General features: G+C 33.8%; 1 protein-coding gene across 1 annotated transcript; it reads right to left on the bottom strand.

Moving 5' to 3' along the window:
- Positions 1-817: 817 nt before the first annotated feature.
- LOC123885106 (ubiquitin-like-specific protease ESD4) lies at positions 818-9,034 on the bottom strand. Its single transcript, XM_045934337.1, has 9 exons — positions 8,051-9,034; positions 7,173-7,249; positions 6,999-7,092; positions 6,773-6,871; positions 5,335-5,427; positions 5,118-5,237; positions 2,540-2,643; positions 1,564-1,636; positions 818-1,205 (listed from the first exon to the last, which is right to left on the bottom strand). Exons 1-9 carry the CDS (start codon positions 8,753-8,755, stop codon positions 1,143-1,145), a joined length of 1,428 nt encoding a protein of 475 aa, XP_045790293.1. The 5' UTR covers positions 8,756-9,034; the 3' UTR covers positions 818-1,142.
- Positions 9,035-16,306: the final 7,272 nt, after the last annotated feature.

Below are 16,306 nucleotides of genomic sequence, written 5' to 3'. Positions count from 1 at the left end.
TACAGTAGTATTATCAATGGATGGTTCAGATCTGCAGAGGACATAAAATTGGAGAGGAAGAGCAGGAGGGGATCCGGATCCGTATTTTTTCAGGGACAATGAATGTTTTTTTATTAATATAGTTTTAATAGATTTGAACTAATTATGAGGAATTTAGGTAGAATGCATGAGATTTTAGGTTCAATCCTCATCGACTCCGTTGTAAACTAAAAATTAAACATTAGTTAATTTAAAGAATTCATTTATATAAATCCTCCAAAAATCTCCTCCAATACAATATTTAAGTTCTTCCAAATCAAAAATATTTTGTAATACGAAAAAAATGAATCTTCCATTTTTATTTTATTTTCCTTCGAAAAACCTCCCCTCCCTTCCTCTTGAAACTCAAAAATAAAGTCTAAAATGGCATGGGGTGCAGAACCAAGTCTTCAAACTCGCAAACAAAGTCTAATATGGCATGTTGCAGAGCCAAAAATTTCCTCCCATGTTTTATCAATCTTTGTATCAGAACCAGATTTACCTAATCAATAGTTTTTGGAAAAGTTATTCACTAAATTTTACTTCAAATTTATTTTAGAATAAAAAATCAAACACAAATAATTCACTTCAAAATCAATTTTAACCAAATTGAGGTTGCAAAACCAAGTTTATTCAAAATTAGGTTTGACAAATGCTCAAATGTAGAGCCTGCCACAACCATTATCTATGAAATCATCATTTTTTCTTTCCTCAATTTCTTTACTCTCAATTTCCTTGAAGAAAATAACAAACACTAGCTGAAAACCTACTTCATTCTACACTACCAACAATGCAAAACTGAATAAAAAAAGAATCCTGACTGATGAGGAAGCAAGAATGCCATTACATAGTTAACACCTCAACCTCGTCGTCTAATAATTCACTCTTGTATACTGTATATACAACCTACGCCATTCTACACGACTGACGTGCTATACCTAGACACCGGGACTATATTTATAGTCGTCAGTTCAGCTTCCAAGCAAGCAAAAGCTCCAAAATCCCTGAATGACTATAGTTAAGACATTGCAAAAAAGGATCCTCCGTCAAATTAGACCTGACAAAATTCCGATATTGACGACGGAGTGTTGGATTGGGATACTGATGAATGGTCACTCCTTTGCTTAGTCAGCTCTCAATCTCAATACCTCTTTAGCTGTCCTGCGCCGAAAGTAAGGCATGTGCTCCTATAAATGGAAAAAGAAGTTAAGTTTTGACATGTAAAAGAATAGTAATCTAACAAAACAAGTTTCCTATAAATCGAAACAGAAGTTCAGTGTTGGTCATGCCGTGCACGAATTACAAAAACCACAGATTTTAAATAATGAAATATTTCTAGCAATTAAAAGATGCTTTTTAATCATTTTACCAAAAAATATTGAATGGAATGGTTGTCTTTCTGATATTGAAAGATTTCAAGCAACTGAATTTCTCGTGTTCAACTAATATGCTATTGAATTGTACACTTGAGAAAAAGGAAAATACTTCCAACAAAATACAAATGCATAATTTTCCTGCTACAAAATGAAATGTTTCATATCCTACCTGGTTAAAACATAGCCCCAAGCCTCTGCTGTAAAAGTCTGCATATTTTATCATAAACACACCGCAGTCAAACCTGTTGAGTAGCAAAACTTATGTTCAGAATATAATTCGCTAAAAATGTTTGCTAATTTGAACAATTCAGAGTTGCAATAACTCCTGAAAAGTTGGAGTCAAGGAGACAGGGCAAAAATAAGGAATATAAATTAAAGATATTTTCAATTGTTCCATTTTCAATGCTAACAAGTTCAAATTAGAGAAGCTCTTCCAAGAAAGTGAAGATAAAAAAGTTATCTCAAACAAACTAAATGCAAAAAACTTTTCTCCAATGCAACCATTTTATGATCAACTTTCAATTTCTTAATTTAATAAATTATTCTAATCAATAACTCTTTAGAGTATTGGAATACTAGGCTTAACTATACATTTGGTCCTTTACGTTTATTTTAGGTTTCAATTTGGTCCCTTATGTTTAAAAAGTATCAATTTGGTCCCTTACGTTTACACTATTTGCATTAGTTAGTCCTTTCCGACAGTTTTTCCACTAACACGTGTCTGTCCACATGTGCCAACCATCTGCCACATGTGACAAAACTGACAGAAAGGACTAACTAATGCAAACGGTGGTAACATAAGGGACCAAATTAATACTTTTAAACCTAAGGGACCAAATTGAAATCTAAAATAAACATAAGGGACCAAATGTGTAGTTAAGCTGCAATACTATCAATTTTTGGTGACCAAGAACTATGCGTCTTAATACCAATAACTATTACCGATTGCCAACTTCGAATGAGGAATAACTATCGATTTTAGGTTTTTTTTCTTTATAAAAGACGTGTTGATAGGTTCAGCTAAAAATGTTGGAAAGCTACAACCAACTTTTCTTTCCAGATATCTCATTTTTAAAGAGTGAGCAAAAGCTCGCTAAACTAAATGATGAAGTATATCATGATATGTAGAAGATCAGAATACAAACCCATTTTCCTGCTCCGGAAGGTCATCCACGAATTCTCTATCCCAAGTGCTTACATCAATATCTTTTCCAGTTTTGTCCTTTACTTCGTCTACGAAGTATCTAGCCTGGGAAACATGAATGACAAACATCATTCTTTGGTTTCTCATGTAATCAATTCAGCCAAACATGTGTTAAAATTCAGGCCTTCGGAGAAAAACAGAGCAATGACATAAAATTTCAAGCATCAAAACCTTTTGTGGCTAGAACTTAAAAATTAAAATAAGAGATGGCAGTTAACAGAGGCTACAGCTGGTGTTCTAAGAAGAACACAGAGTCATGGGGAAGACCTAATTTATAAATATAAACTTTGTGTCCAATCATTTTTTGTTGTTTATAATGTTAAGTAGATTCTTTTCTTTACTTCCCTCCCAAATCCACTTGGTTCAATTTGTTTATTAAGGACAAAGATATTACAGACACATTCGCTTTGCATAAGTTGTCAATGGCTAATGTTTGATTAAAAAAAAAAAAGGTTTGGACCCGCTTGTTTTAGCTTGTAAGCTACTTTTGAACTAAACTTGAAAAACGAGCTTTAATAAATAAGTTAAAGTTGCTTGTTTACGAATATTTATATTTAACAAAAATTACTTTTTAATTAATGATATTTTTATAAAGTGCTTTTATTAAAAACTACCTTAGATGACATACAATTGCAGTTTTACATTTACAATTTTTACTACATAAATAAAATAAAAAATGTTACTTGGCAAACCACTTGTAGTAAAACAAGTCAAGTCATCCCAGTATCCCACCATTACGTCATTCAAAATGCACTTTAAGTGATATTCAAAAATTAAAAAACTAAAAAATGACAATTAAAAAACTTATGCACATAAGTCAATACATATCCAAATGCACTCAGACTAGCTAATGACTGATTTTGACCATTTTATACCCAAAACCACAATGTAAGAACAAGCATATGGACAATCAAATATAGGAACACAAGGTCAGGTCTTAATGATAATTCATAAAGAGTGAGGAAGAATTGTGATGAGTGTTCAACAAATGACAAAAATGAATAGTATAAATCATGGTAGGCAAGATCGTGAGTCAAAACCTAAGATCGTACACTTTTACGATCCGTGTTACAATCCCCTGATTCACGATCTTGTGACCCCTCCCCAATCTTGTGTAGGACCTCGACTCTGACTAACTTGGTAAAAATGAGCATAGTAGTATATTTATCTAAAATAAATATTTATCCAAGATAGCGGAGCGGTCAACCCCAATACTGGGATAGCGGGACGGCCACTATTTGCACATTTATATTTATCTAAAATAATTTATAATTTATATTATCAAAATCTAAAATAATTTATAATTTATATTCTCTATATTTAAATATTTTTATACTAATAATAATGATATACAAGTTCTTATTATACTACTATTCAATTATTGGTCTATTATCACTAAATAATAGTACTATTTTCATTGAATTATGTTACTTTGTAATTTTGTTATTTGTTTATATTACTATTTTTTTTTATGAAAAATATGTTTATATTATTAATCATACTACTGTTTTTTTCTTTTTCTAAAATAAAAGGCAAGTATTAAAGTCCCGTGTTTTGTTTTTAAGTCTCATGATTTATTTATATGTAGATTGGGCCTGAAGGGGGACAGATAAGCCGTCTCTATTAATTTAATCTAGACCTAGTTTTTTTCTCTTTCAACATGGAGCGCCGCTCCTTCACCTGTACACAACCAGCCGACACAGCAGAAATGGCTATCATGAAAACTGGGGTGTGGGCGGCGGCGAACTGGAAGAAGATAGGAACAGTGTGATCTCAGTATCTCACGATCTCAGTTCGACTTTTACCCATTAAATCACTATAGCGTTTTCGCCGAGGACCCGCAACACGTGAAACCGCCCGGAGCAGCCGCGATCCCTAACTGAGCGGCTATAGGGCTTACCATCGCAGCCATGCTCTGCTCCGCACGATCGTGCCACTATTTGGCGCTATCGACTACTCTAATAATGAGAATTCAACAAATAAAAAAGTTAATGAGGGTGGATTATGCCATTCCGCCGCTTCGAAGAGAAGATGTGTAAAATCAAGCTCCGTGTAAGTGCTAGAAAAGCTAACAAAATCAAAGTTGTTATCTTTTTTTTTTTTTTTTTTTCACAATATAAAAAGTTCCTTATTTCCAAGAGCTTTTTATGAAACATGTTTGGCCCAGCTTCTCTTTGAAAGGAGAAGATAAGCTCAAAAATAGTTGGGCCAAACAGTACTTTAAATCCCATCAAACTGAATATACTTATGTTTGATTCAACAACCACCTTGACAATGTCGCTAAGTTTGGTTTGTTCTCAAATGAAACAGAACTCAAGCAACTGACGAGATCATTTGCCCTTGGCTTAATCTCAGATGACTAGTTAGCTATATGAACTAAAGTAAACTAAAATGACACAAGATTTCCAATGATTGAACAGGAAAAGAGAAGGAAAATTAGAAGGCAGTGTCCAAATTCACAAAATATGCAGCTTGGAAAATGGAATTTGCAATTAAACTAAATAGATCAGAAACTTTACCAGCACTTTTAGCACGCGGTTATCCTTTCCTTTCAATGAATCAAGATACTGGAATTTTGCATCTTTTTTATTAATAACCGCAAGGCACCAGTGAATTTCTTGATGGATGGGTACAAATATCTGGTAAAGACAACAAAGCAGGTAAAGGGTAAAAATGTGAAAACAACTTCAATTGGCCAAAAGAAACAGAAAAATGATTAAGTTCACACATAATTACTTTATCACAATCAAATAGGTTGTATCCCAATTTCCTTTGAGTCGTCCATCTTCGGACAGATTTGTAATCATATCCATCCCTGCCACTTATTAACTGGCAATTAACATTCAAAATAAAAAGAATCAATATCTGACCAATATGACTAAATTACAGATTATAAATATAGAAAAATGCACACACACTAATACCCCTTAATACCAAAAATTAATTATGCACAATGTCATGTAAATCATGCACGCTAACACTCTAAAAAGATGCTTTTGTGATCAAGTAGTGTATAGTTGATTTCCATAATAGTTCGTTCCCCCTTAGGAGAAGCTTGATTTGCATTTCCCACTCCTCTTACGTTAAAATCTACACTCCCCACCCCAAAAGATATCCTCTTATGTAATTCACTGTTATATAAACAATTATTAGATATGATTGTGTAAAATGAAAAAGTATGAAAAGTGCTTACAACACTCTTTGCAACACTCCCTCTTGTATTAGGTGAAATTCATGTGGGTATCACTTCGTGTCGGGCCATTCTTAAGCAAGGGGGTCTACATGAGTTTCACCCATTGATAGGGAGCATCGGAAAGAGTGTAAGAGTTGTTACAGGCACTCGCCAAACAATATTGAACTAACGTGATGCATTACAAGGTAGATAATCTAGAGGTCGTAAAAATATAAAAAGGAATTAATCAATCGTGTGGTAGGCGATGGGAAGAAAGTGGTGGTTTTAGTTTGTCATATTGACTAGGTGAAGTTGAAGTGTTTTAAATAAGGAAAAGTTGGCACCGAATATGCTGATTGAATTATTAGAAAACAAATGCCAAACACAAAGTAGATTTTCAGGTATTTGATTATAAAACAGTGAAGATTTTTCCATTAAGAGTTTAAGAGAGAGAGAGAGAGAGAGAGAGAGAGGAGGAATGAAAGAAGAGAAATTGTACGAAATCAAATGTAGGTTACTTGAAATTGATTAAAATAATCATCACTATTGTGTCTGAATCCATATTAATAAATTGTCCAACTGTTGTAAACCAGTGTTATCGAATATCGGCCACGGCGGATATTGGTGGCAGATTTTGGCCTCTCCAATATGGTAAATATCGGCTGACATGGTGGGTTTTTCTACCATAATCCGCTATTGCGGCGCCACAAAACGGTGGTATGGCGGGATTTTGGCTCTCTGCTATGGATCGCCACCCGCCATCGACAACACCGATTTAAACAAAGAGGACGGTAAACAAGGTACTGGAACATCAATAGATTAATATATGAAGATAACAATTTTACTGGTAAAAAAAATGAGATGACAATAATTTCCTGGTCTACACAAACAAGTGCTTCGGGAAGAGGAAAATGGCTCCCTCTACTCAACAATGGCAGTCATCTGAATGTAGAATTGTTTTTCTAAGCCAACACTAAATAATTATGTGAACAGGTATTCTACCTTTTTGTAGAAAAAGGTGCTGAAAAAATGACATTTCAGAAACTTCTTTGGTTCTCTTCGCTCCCTTTCTTTCAGCAACTCAAGATACAAATTTATTACCTACACAATTAAGGTAAATCAATCACAATACTTCATGGTGCAACAATGTTGGATCATCGTATAGTTACGTAAAGTTCTTCTTTTCCGTAAATCGGCAAAAAGATAAACAAAAAGCAAAAAAGGTCACCTCATCATTTAACCATGCACCCGGAAGAAGACACCGAATCTTTTCTCCCGCTATCTCAATATTAGAACTCTCATGTGTAACCAATATCTTCTTCCTGTAAAAACAAACCCTCAATGACCAACAACACAGATTAAACACTTCTCAATAACATATAGCCAAAGCATCAAATTATACCGGTTGGTAGAAAACGCGCGAGAAACTTCATGTTCTTCATCATCCGTTAGAGGGATAAAAGGCTCAAACGGAACTTCCTGAAAATCATAGTAACATTAAGTAAACCACAATAACATTCAGAGTAAACCAACCCACCCACACAGTTAATCGCCGATAATAAAAACTAGAGTCTAGCCAACTAGTGTCCTTCCCTAATATACTATTAAATGCTACTACAAATTACATAAACATTATAATATTTACATTTTCGATACAATAAATAATTTCTTTTTCATCAAACATTTGCTACTCATTAGCATAGTTTTCAACTGCAGTCCACCGTGTCTAAACCGTAATCACAGTCCACCAATAACATCTATTCCACAATATCATGGTTGCAATCAAGGTTTTAAATAATGGCCCATTACCGCCAAAACAACCGCGAAAAAACAGTACTGGTAGTGTTTGTAACCATTTTCCTATTTTGACAGAGTGAACAGAAATCACAAAAACAACTGCGCCGAAATGCCGTTACCCGCAATACAAGTAATTTTAATAAGATTTGTGCAAGTTTGTGATTAATTCACACCATGAAGATCGCAATCTCTAATGCAACGCATCATACATAACAGCCAAAATCGCAAAATCCTTAAGGCCGAGGCGACCTCAACTACTATTTAAAACCTTGATTGAGACGTAACAGCGACAGGAACTGCAATTTAAAATCTTCCTCATATAGATAGAATTCGCGCCTAAAACTTCAACACAAACTAAGATAATAGCACATTACTATTACTGCGGCTACTACTACTACTACTCAATAATACTAAGTAAGAACATGAAAAACCAAACAAACAAACAAAATGTATCAACTCAAAAAGCAACAATAATAACCTCACCTCAACAATTTCCTTCTTAGGACGCAACAATTGAAAAGTATCTCTCCTTTTCTCATTCAGCTCAATTTCAAAATTCAAATTCTGAATTGCATCAGTTCTTCTCTGAACACCTTCAAGCAACTTCTTATACACATGAACACTCGAAAAATCATGCTCCTCCAAATCCACAATAGCTTTAGTCAAAGCAGAATCCGGCGACCCCCGTTGAACACCATTTTCAATAACCATATCATCCAATTCCTCAACTTTAGCATCCGAATCACGAACATCAACAACCTCAACCACACCAGAATCATCCGAACGACGATCACTATTCTCCTCCCCATCCAAATCAATCACCACAGTCTCCTTCTTAGACACCAATCTACATTTACCCAATGCAGAAAGCTTCTTTTTTTCGTAATTCCTCACCAGAAAATTCCCCATGATGTCGTTGGTGTTGGAAACGAAGCTGGATAATTTTCTAGCAAGATTGAATTTTTTAGGTCTGCAAGGCGCGTGAACTTCACGAACAAACGGTGGTTTGGTGTCGGGGTAACGGGAGATTCTGGAAACGACGCCGTATGAAGATGAAACGGGTCGGGTTAATTCGGATGAAATTTTGGGTTTTTTTCTGTGGTAATTTGATGAAGGTGGAGAAGAGAGAGTGTGATTTACGGACATGCATTCTTCAGAGCGTTTTCGATTGCTAGTTGTCATACCCATTGATCGAAACAGAGTGTGTTTCGATAACGAGCATGTCCAGCAAAATTTCAATTTGGGGATTTAGGGTTTATGGTTTTTGGGGAATTTTTTTTTTTATTTTGATTATTGGATACGAAAGGAATTTAGGTGGTATAGAAAGAAAGAGGAAAAGAGAGTGTATCTTAATTTCTGTGTTGTATTTAAATTGACGAAATTTGGTGTGTGTGTGTGTGTGTGTGTGTGTGTGTGTGTGTCAGAGTTAGAGTTTGTTCATGAACGATAATTTTGCAGTGGAAAGGTGGAATGTGATTTAGATTTTTTTTTTAATATATTTTTAGAATTTAAAATAATTAAAAAAAACTTAATAAATAAATTTAGGGTTATGTTTTTTTTTTTTTGTATAAATTTAGGGTCATGTTTAAACCGTGCTAAGCAATAAACATAGCAAAATGGGAAATAAAAATAAAATCAATGATGTTTTAAACCGTGCTTTGTTGTAAAAAAAAATAAAAAAATCTTATTAATATATTTAGTTAATGTTCGGGAGTATTGTTTAATATTTTTATAAAGGTGAATTATTCGGTACACATATTATGTGGATGTGTACCGGTACATCGCTGAGGTGGTTAACAAGTGGCAAATATTTAATGCAGATTTTGTTTCTTTATTAAGTTTTCTATATTAAATCCTATTTTTTAATATTTGCAAATGCATCATTCACATAAATGTAATCACTAATTATGTCCCACAATAAATCAAAGCATGCATCAAATCTTTCGATCTAGATTTTCATTTTTTTTTTAACAAGATTCAAATATTTTAATATTATTTAATTTCCCTTTAAAAAGATATTATTTAATATCCTATAAAATAATATGATTTTAGTATTTTTAACAACATTTGATATTTTTTCTTTAAAAAACACGTATGATTTTAATAACTTTTTTTTTATTATTATTTCCTTTCAATTTTTTTAATATTAGTAGTGTATTAAGTTTAATATTTATTTACCGTTTAACAATTAATACATATAATTATTAAATACAATTATTTTCTTGTAAAAAAAACTTATAATTTTTAATATGTCTGTTAATTTTTAGTAATTGGTAATATTTGATAGGATTAAATAAGTTTTTTGCCTCTGCAAAATTACTAAATTTAATTTTTCGCATGCAATTTTAGTCATGTTGTTAAGTTGATGTGTATTTATGATGATTTTGCAAATATGTATAGAGCGTTATAAAAAGTTTGTCAAAAAATAAGGATCTCAAAATTTGATTTTTAGGTCAGAACATTCGTTACTATTATCTTGATATTTTGATCTAGAAAATTCATATTTTATTCATCTCATTTTGGAAAATACTAAAGTTTTGTAAATATTGCTCTAGACATGCTTGATTGTCGAAATTTAAATTCATAAGTTATTGTTAGTCCAATTAGGTGATATTGAACGACTTGATTGAGAAAATTTGAATTCATTAATGAAAGTAAGTATAATTAGCTAGGTTTACATATGAACTATGTTTCAAGTTGAAGTGTTTGATCTATAAATTTTTATTTCTTGAGTCACATTTGACATTATTAGTTGAGACTTAACAATCATTTCATATAAACTAGGTTTCTTAAGTCATAGTTAATCTAACTAGTTGAGGTTTAACTATTTGTTGATTGTCAAAATTTGAATTCTTAAGTGTTTCTCATTCCAATTTGGTCAAGTTGAATAGTTAGGTTGAGAATACATGATCTCCTTAGTCCCTTTCAATCTAGCTAGGTGGATGTGACTTAGCAATCCTTTCATAATAACTAGGTTTCTTGAGCATTAGTTACTAGTCTAACAATATGATATTGAACCGTTAGATTGTTGAAATTCAACTTCTTAAGCATTTATTATTCTAATCAGGTCAAGTTGAACAAACTGAATGAGATGGATTGATTCTCATGGTCAAAATTGAGAAAATTAGTTGAGACTTATTTCATATGAACTAGGTTTCTTGAGCCATAGCTAATCTAATTAGTTGAGAGTTGTGATTTTTGAAATTAGTAGGTTAATAGGGTTAAATATGATTTAATAAGAATAAAATTTATGCGCAGTTGAATTGACTTAGTTTTAAGCTTAGACAAATAAATAAGCTCTTATGTATTATTCATAAGCTTGTCAAAAGAATTTATGAAAACAATAGCTTATGAAAATACAATTTTCGCTAGGTAGAAGTTATAAATTAATATTTTTTTGGAGCAACTAATAAACTAATATAAAAGTTTATTATTTGTATAAAATGTTTTTTATAAGCTAAAAAATAAAAAGCAAAATAAAATTTGGTCCATGGTGAATTTTTAAGTATTGTTAGTTCAGTTAGTTGAGATTTAACAATTATTTATTTGCATAAGTCATTTTTTATAAGCTTAAAAATAAGTTAATACAAACAAACCTATTTTTTTGTAAAAGCTACTACTTTTTTTTTGTTTACAATTGAGTTGAAAAGCGAACTATGACCTCAAATGTACAACCCAAACTCCTCACCACTAGACCAAACGATCATAATTTTGTAGACAATTTTTTTTTCTTTCAAAAAAATAGTAAAATAAAATTTGGCCCATGATGGATTAGAATTAGAACTCAGACTGTAACAGCCCCCGGGCCCCATCATGGCGATCCCGAAGCTGCCACCTCACGATCTTCTCTACCCCCCTCACTAGTAGAGTTTTTGCCTTCCGTAGGAATCAAACCACGTACCCTGGGGTTCAAGTACATGTTCAATCCATTCCCACTACCAATTGAGCTCAATTGGTAGTGGGAATGGATTGAACATGTACTTTGTAACACCCAAACCCATTATTTAAATATTTCTACCTTTAGTAAAATCTTTTTCAAAATACGCAACGGAAAGTAATGTTCGATATTATAAAAGTTGTGGTTCGAGTATTACATTCTTCAATCAAAATAATACTAATTTAGTTAATTAGTAAAAATACTTGTTTATACAAATCTTAAATCAAATAATATATTTATTGATTATACAAAACAACCTAGATAAGGAGACTCTATATACAATATAAAACCCCTGTTCCCGTGTCACAATCAGAGCGGAGCTTCACCGACGACTCGACATCGAATACCACAAAATCCTGTAAAATCTGGACCCCCAACGGTCCAGCACATAACACATAAAAGAGAGTTAGATAACATACTCAAAATATACAAGTGTAAGTAAATGGTACTTAAACACTTCTTCATAAAAACATGCATAATCATACATTATACATATACATCACCATCATTCATGCATATTCATATATCATGCATATACTTCATTTATTACCTAATCAATCATCCACAAAATACACCAAACATATAGTTTCACGTCGTCTCGGACAATACCAAAACATCAACAAATACATTGTTCAGATTATGGTCATGACGGACCCTGCGTTGTTCATTTTATAGTCATGACGGACTCTGCTCCTCACATACGGATTAACAATCAACATTTACCAAGTATGTGTCAAACATCATTTATTATAAAATGCACACATAATCCCTAATGCAATCTAATGCTTCACATTCATGTTATGTCCTCTAGACACCTCTAATGCATGTGGTACCATCGTCTTTATCAGAGTATTTCACCTCTGATATCCGTCTTTATCAAACAAATATAGTTCGATATCCTTCTTTATTGGACAAGCCAATATCCCTAAATATTCATGATGCATGCACTCAAAACTCATGAATATATTCATCAACAATTTTGGCATATAGTCCGTCAACAATAACGTGGAACACTATCCAACGTCCGTCTTTATTAAGATAATCAATACCTTAATATCCGTCTTTATTAGAATAACATAATTCTAATATCCTTCTTTATTAAGTTGATTAACACCTTAATATACTTCATTTATACTTCATACATGATTAACAATCGTTATAAGCATCAACAAGCATCAACAATCATGTAAGAATAAGACACTGGTTTGAAAATACATGCAAAGGAAGACAGCAGATGAAAATTTGGTGAAATCTGCAGTATTTCCGCCTGGGGCGGAAATATTTACGTTTGGGGAGGAAGTTTACGCCTGAGGCAGAAATGTTTACGCCTGGGGCGGAAAAACATCTGAAAGGCTGGCTGCTCACTGCTCTGCCGTTTCAGGCGGAAATTATTGTGCCTGGGGCGAAATACTTGCGTTTTCTACACAAAAACGCCCAAAAATCCCATTTTTCATGTTATAAATCCCAAAAGAGTTTGTATTCAAGCATAACAAACATGGATGAACACAAAAGGACAGTCCATTTCTCAGATCTACATCATAAACATCGAAAAAGTAAAGATTGAACATTTTTTCATCAAAACTCTCAAGAACACAAAGTTCTTGAGTTTAATCTTTCATAAACTCGTTTTTTAATCATTAAATCCGTTCATTAATCATGTTAAAAGCATGTTAAACATATTAAGAACCTTAGGAACGATTTCCATCAAGAAAATCCGTTCTAAGCTAAAACGAAAATGGGGTGGAGGAAGTTCGGGTGAGGAGAAATCGACATTCTCCCCTTCCTCGTATCACCCACGAATATGAAATCTACTCTCTTACCTTAGATCGACGAACTCCCGAAGATTGCTCCTCGAATCCCATCTCCAAGCTCTTGCTCTAGCTCCATGCTCTCCCTTCTCTCTTCATTCTCCCAAAACAAGAAAAATGAACTCTTTCTCTCACTACAAGGGCTAAATAGCGCCCCCCTCTAGCTCACAAGGCCCAATGGGCCTCAAGCCCAAAAGCTTGGCCCAACTCACGTTAACTCTCACTAACTCGCGCGTTAACTAAAACTCTCGATAAATAACTTAAAGTTACTATCTTACTTAAAAACCACATCACCAATTAATTAAACACTTAAATAGTGAATAATAAATTTGGGTCGTTACAACTCTCCCCTACTTAAAAAGATTTTCGCCCTCGAAAATTACGCGTCTAAAACAACTCCAGATAACTCCTGTATCCGACCCTCCAACGAAACGCTCAAAACACTACCCAAAACCAAGTTTGACAAAATTAGTTTATCCCATCCAACACAATTTTTGTCCATTTATCAACAAGAGATCAAGGACGGTCAGTTCCTCAATTTGTCGATAAATATTCAACAATCATGATATCGGCACAAACCATTCTTATCAAACCGCTAAAACATCCACTTCGTACGAAACATCCATAGACTCACATTCTACGGCCTCACAACGTTACCCTAAAACAACCAATTGAACACACTCCGAAAAGACGCGAAATACTCCACAACTCCCCAAATCCTATAAATCTTTGATTCCCTCATGAATCACTTAACCGTGTTACATCACTTATTCATATTCGAATCTTATTCCAACTTATCACTCGATATTTCAATTCCAACAATCACTTGATGACCCACATTCTCAAACTTCATTGACACATGTTAAAAACTACCGTCTCTAACCGTCAAATTCCTTTTCTCACATATCTCCAATCATGGAGTCGAATCCAATACGACTATTCCGTTCCCGAGTAATCTCTCAACCAACATTTGCATTCCTTAACGCAACATTTTCCAATACCACTTCTCTTTAATCCCTTAGAAATTCGCTACTTCAGAATTAGACTACCGCCTAAAATTGGTTCTCCAAACAACCATAACGTCTATCTCGTTGACTCCAAACGTCATCTTCAATTCGCCCATAATCCGTCTATCCATTGAATTCTAATCAACTTTTGTCTTAGTATTCTTACTAATGACTCCTTTTCTACTCCCAATATGACATCTAGAAAATTTCCAAAATTCTCGTCTAAAATACATTTTAAGTTATACACCAAATCACTACCGTTCCATCATCCATGATGAAACAATTTAAAATCCTTTACTTCATTGTCACCGATTACGACCATACTACATCAACATCCACGATGCATCTAACAAACTAGTCTCTACTGACTCTTCCATTCCACAAATCCAAATTCCTTAGCAAATACTTACTCACTCTTATCTTGTGGGCACTACCAAATGCTCTCTGACACTTACCTTAGGCATCACCTTCAACTCCTTACTATATGTGCTCAAACACAACATCTACTCACATGTGCGGTAATCCTTTTCGCAAACTCTCACCTAACACAAGTCACTTCCAACATGACCTCCATACTTTTAGTGCAACACACGATCTCCAACCGTTCCGAATACTCTTCATCTCACTTAACCAATCTCACCAACTCCCTACGGCGAAACACCTAGTCTGACAACTTCTCTTCTAGTAGTTTCTCACAATTTGTTGCTCCCATTCATTCCACTTCGAACAACGTCACCACTTCCTGAATATTCCGCTTCAAGAGCATCTCTACTCATCTCATCTTCTCACGTTCGAAACATCTCAGAGGGATATAACCTTCTCCCCCACTTATCTCAAACCCACCTACACTCTTCCACTATAACTTCTGGTGCTCACACCTAACGGTTCTATCGTCTCTAAACATATTCTTCCTAAGAAGAAACTAGTATCGACATCGTTTACACGCATGTCGCATACAGGGGACAAAACCTAACCCACGATACCTAACCACTAACACAAATTCATGCAAGCATTCAAGCAACCTATACTTCCCTCACTTTTCAAAGTTAGGAAATCAAAACAACACAAGAAAAATGAACATTGCATAGCAACAATTCATACTCACATTCAATCAACCCAGAACAAGACGTCAACAAAATAAATTTCTTGTCTGACTCCCTCGCTTAACAAAAGCTAGCGAGCTCCCGGCGAGACAAGTCAAAAACATTCACAGGATTTAGCAAGACTTAGCGAGACTCAACGAGGTTCATTCTTCGCCTAGCGAGCACATCCAAAAATCTGGGTGCTCTGCTACGGTTTTGAACCTACACTCACTAAACTCTCGTTTTCTCGACTCACTAATCCACAAAATCCAAAACATCAAGCATATAACATCATTATATACTTGAAAGTACAAATTAGAATCATGCATCACAATTACAACATAGGATTATGAGATCTTCATGTTTTTACTCATAAAACGCATAGCAATTCAAATGCCTAGTAATCATCTAGCACATGTTATAAACAAACATATAACAAACACATACCAGGACACATTAATATCCTACTCTTCTCACCATTTTGAAAATTAATTTTCACTCACCCAAAAGAAAATAACTCTATATTTTCATCAAAATCTTCAAGAAATAATATTAGTTTTTAAAATTATTTCAAATCATTACCACAAGCAGTTTTATATCATGCCGGATCGTCACATGCAGTTTTACATCATGCCGGATCATCAACAATTAGCAAATAAGCATCAATCCATCAAGTTTAAACTACAAAAAGGTTAAACTCTACGCATATACAACTATTATAAACATAGGAGTATAGCACTCACACCATTACTCACAAAAAGAACGAATAATTTAATCCAATTCACATCACTCATAGTTCCTAAATGAACAACATAAGTGATTTCACAAAACAAACACAACAAAATTGTTAGACCAACACGACTGACACACAATACTCACTTGGTCTGACTGCACAGACCTGCTCT

The sequence above is a fragment of the Trifolium pratense genome, linkage group LG5 (assembly GCF_020283565.1).
Source record: "Trifolium pratense cultivar HEN17-A07 linkage group LG5, ARS_RC_1.1, whole genome shotgun sequence".
Taxonomy (NCBI): domain Eukaryota; kingdom Viridiplantae; phylum Streptophyta; class Magnoliopsida; order Fabales; family Fabaceae; genus Trifolium; species Trifolium pratense.
Note: the sequence above shows the minus strand (reverse complement) of the source record. Positions and strands in the feature narration are given on the sequence as shown.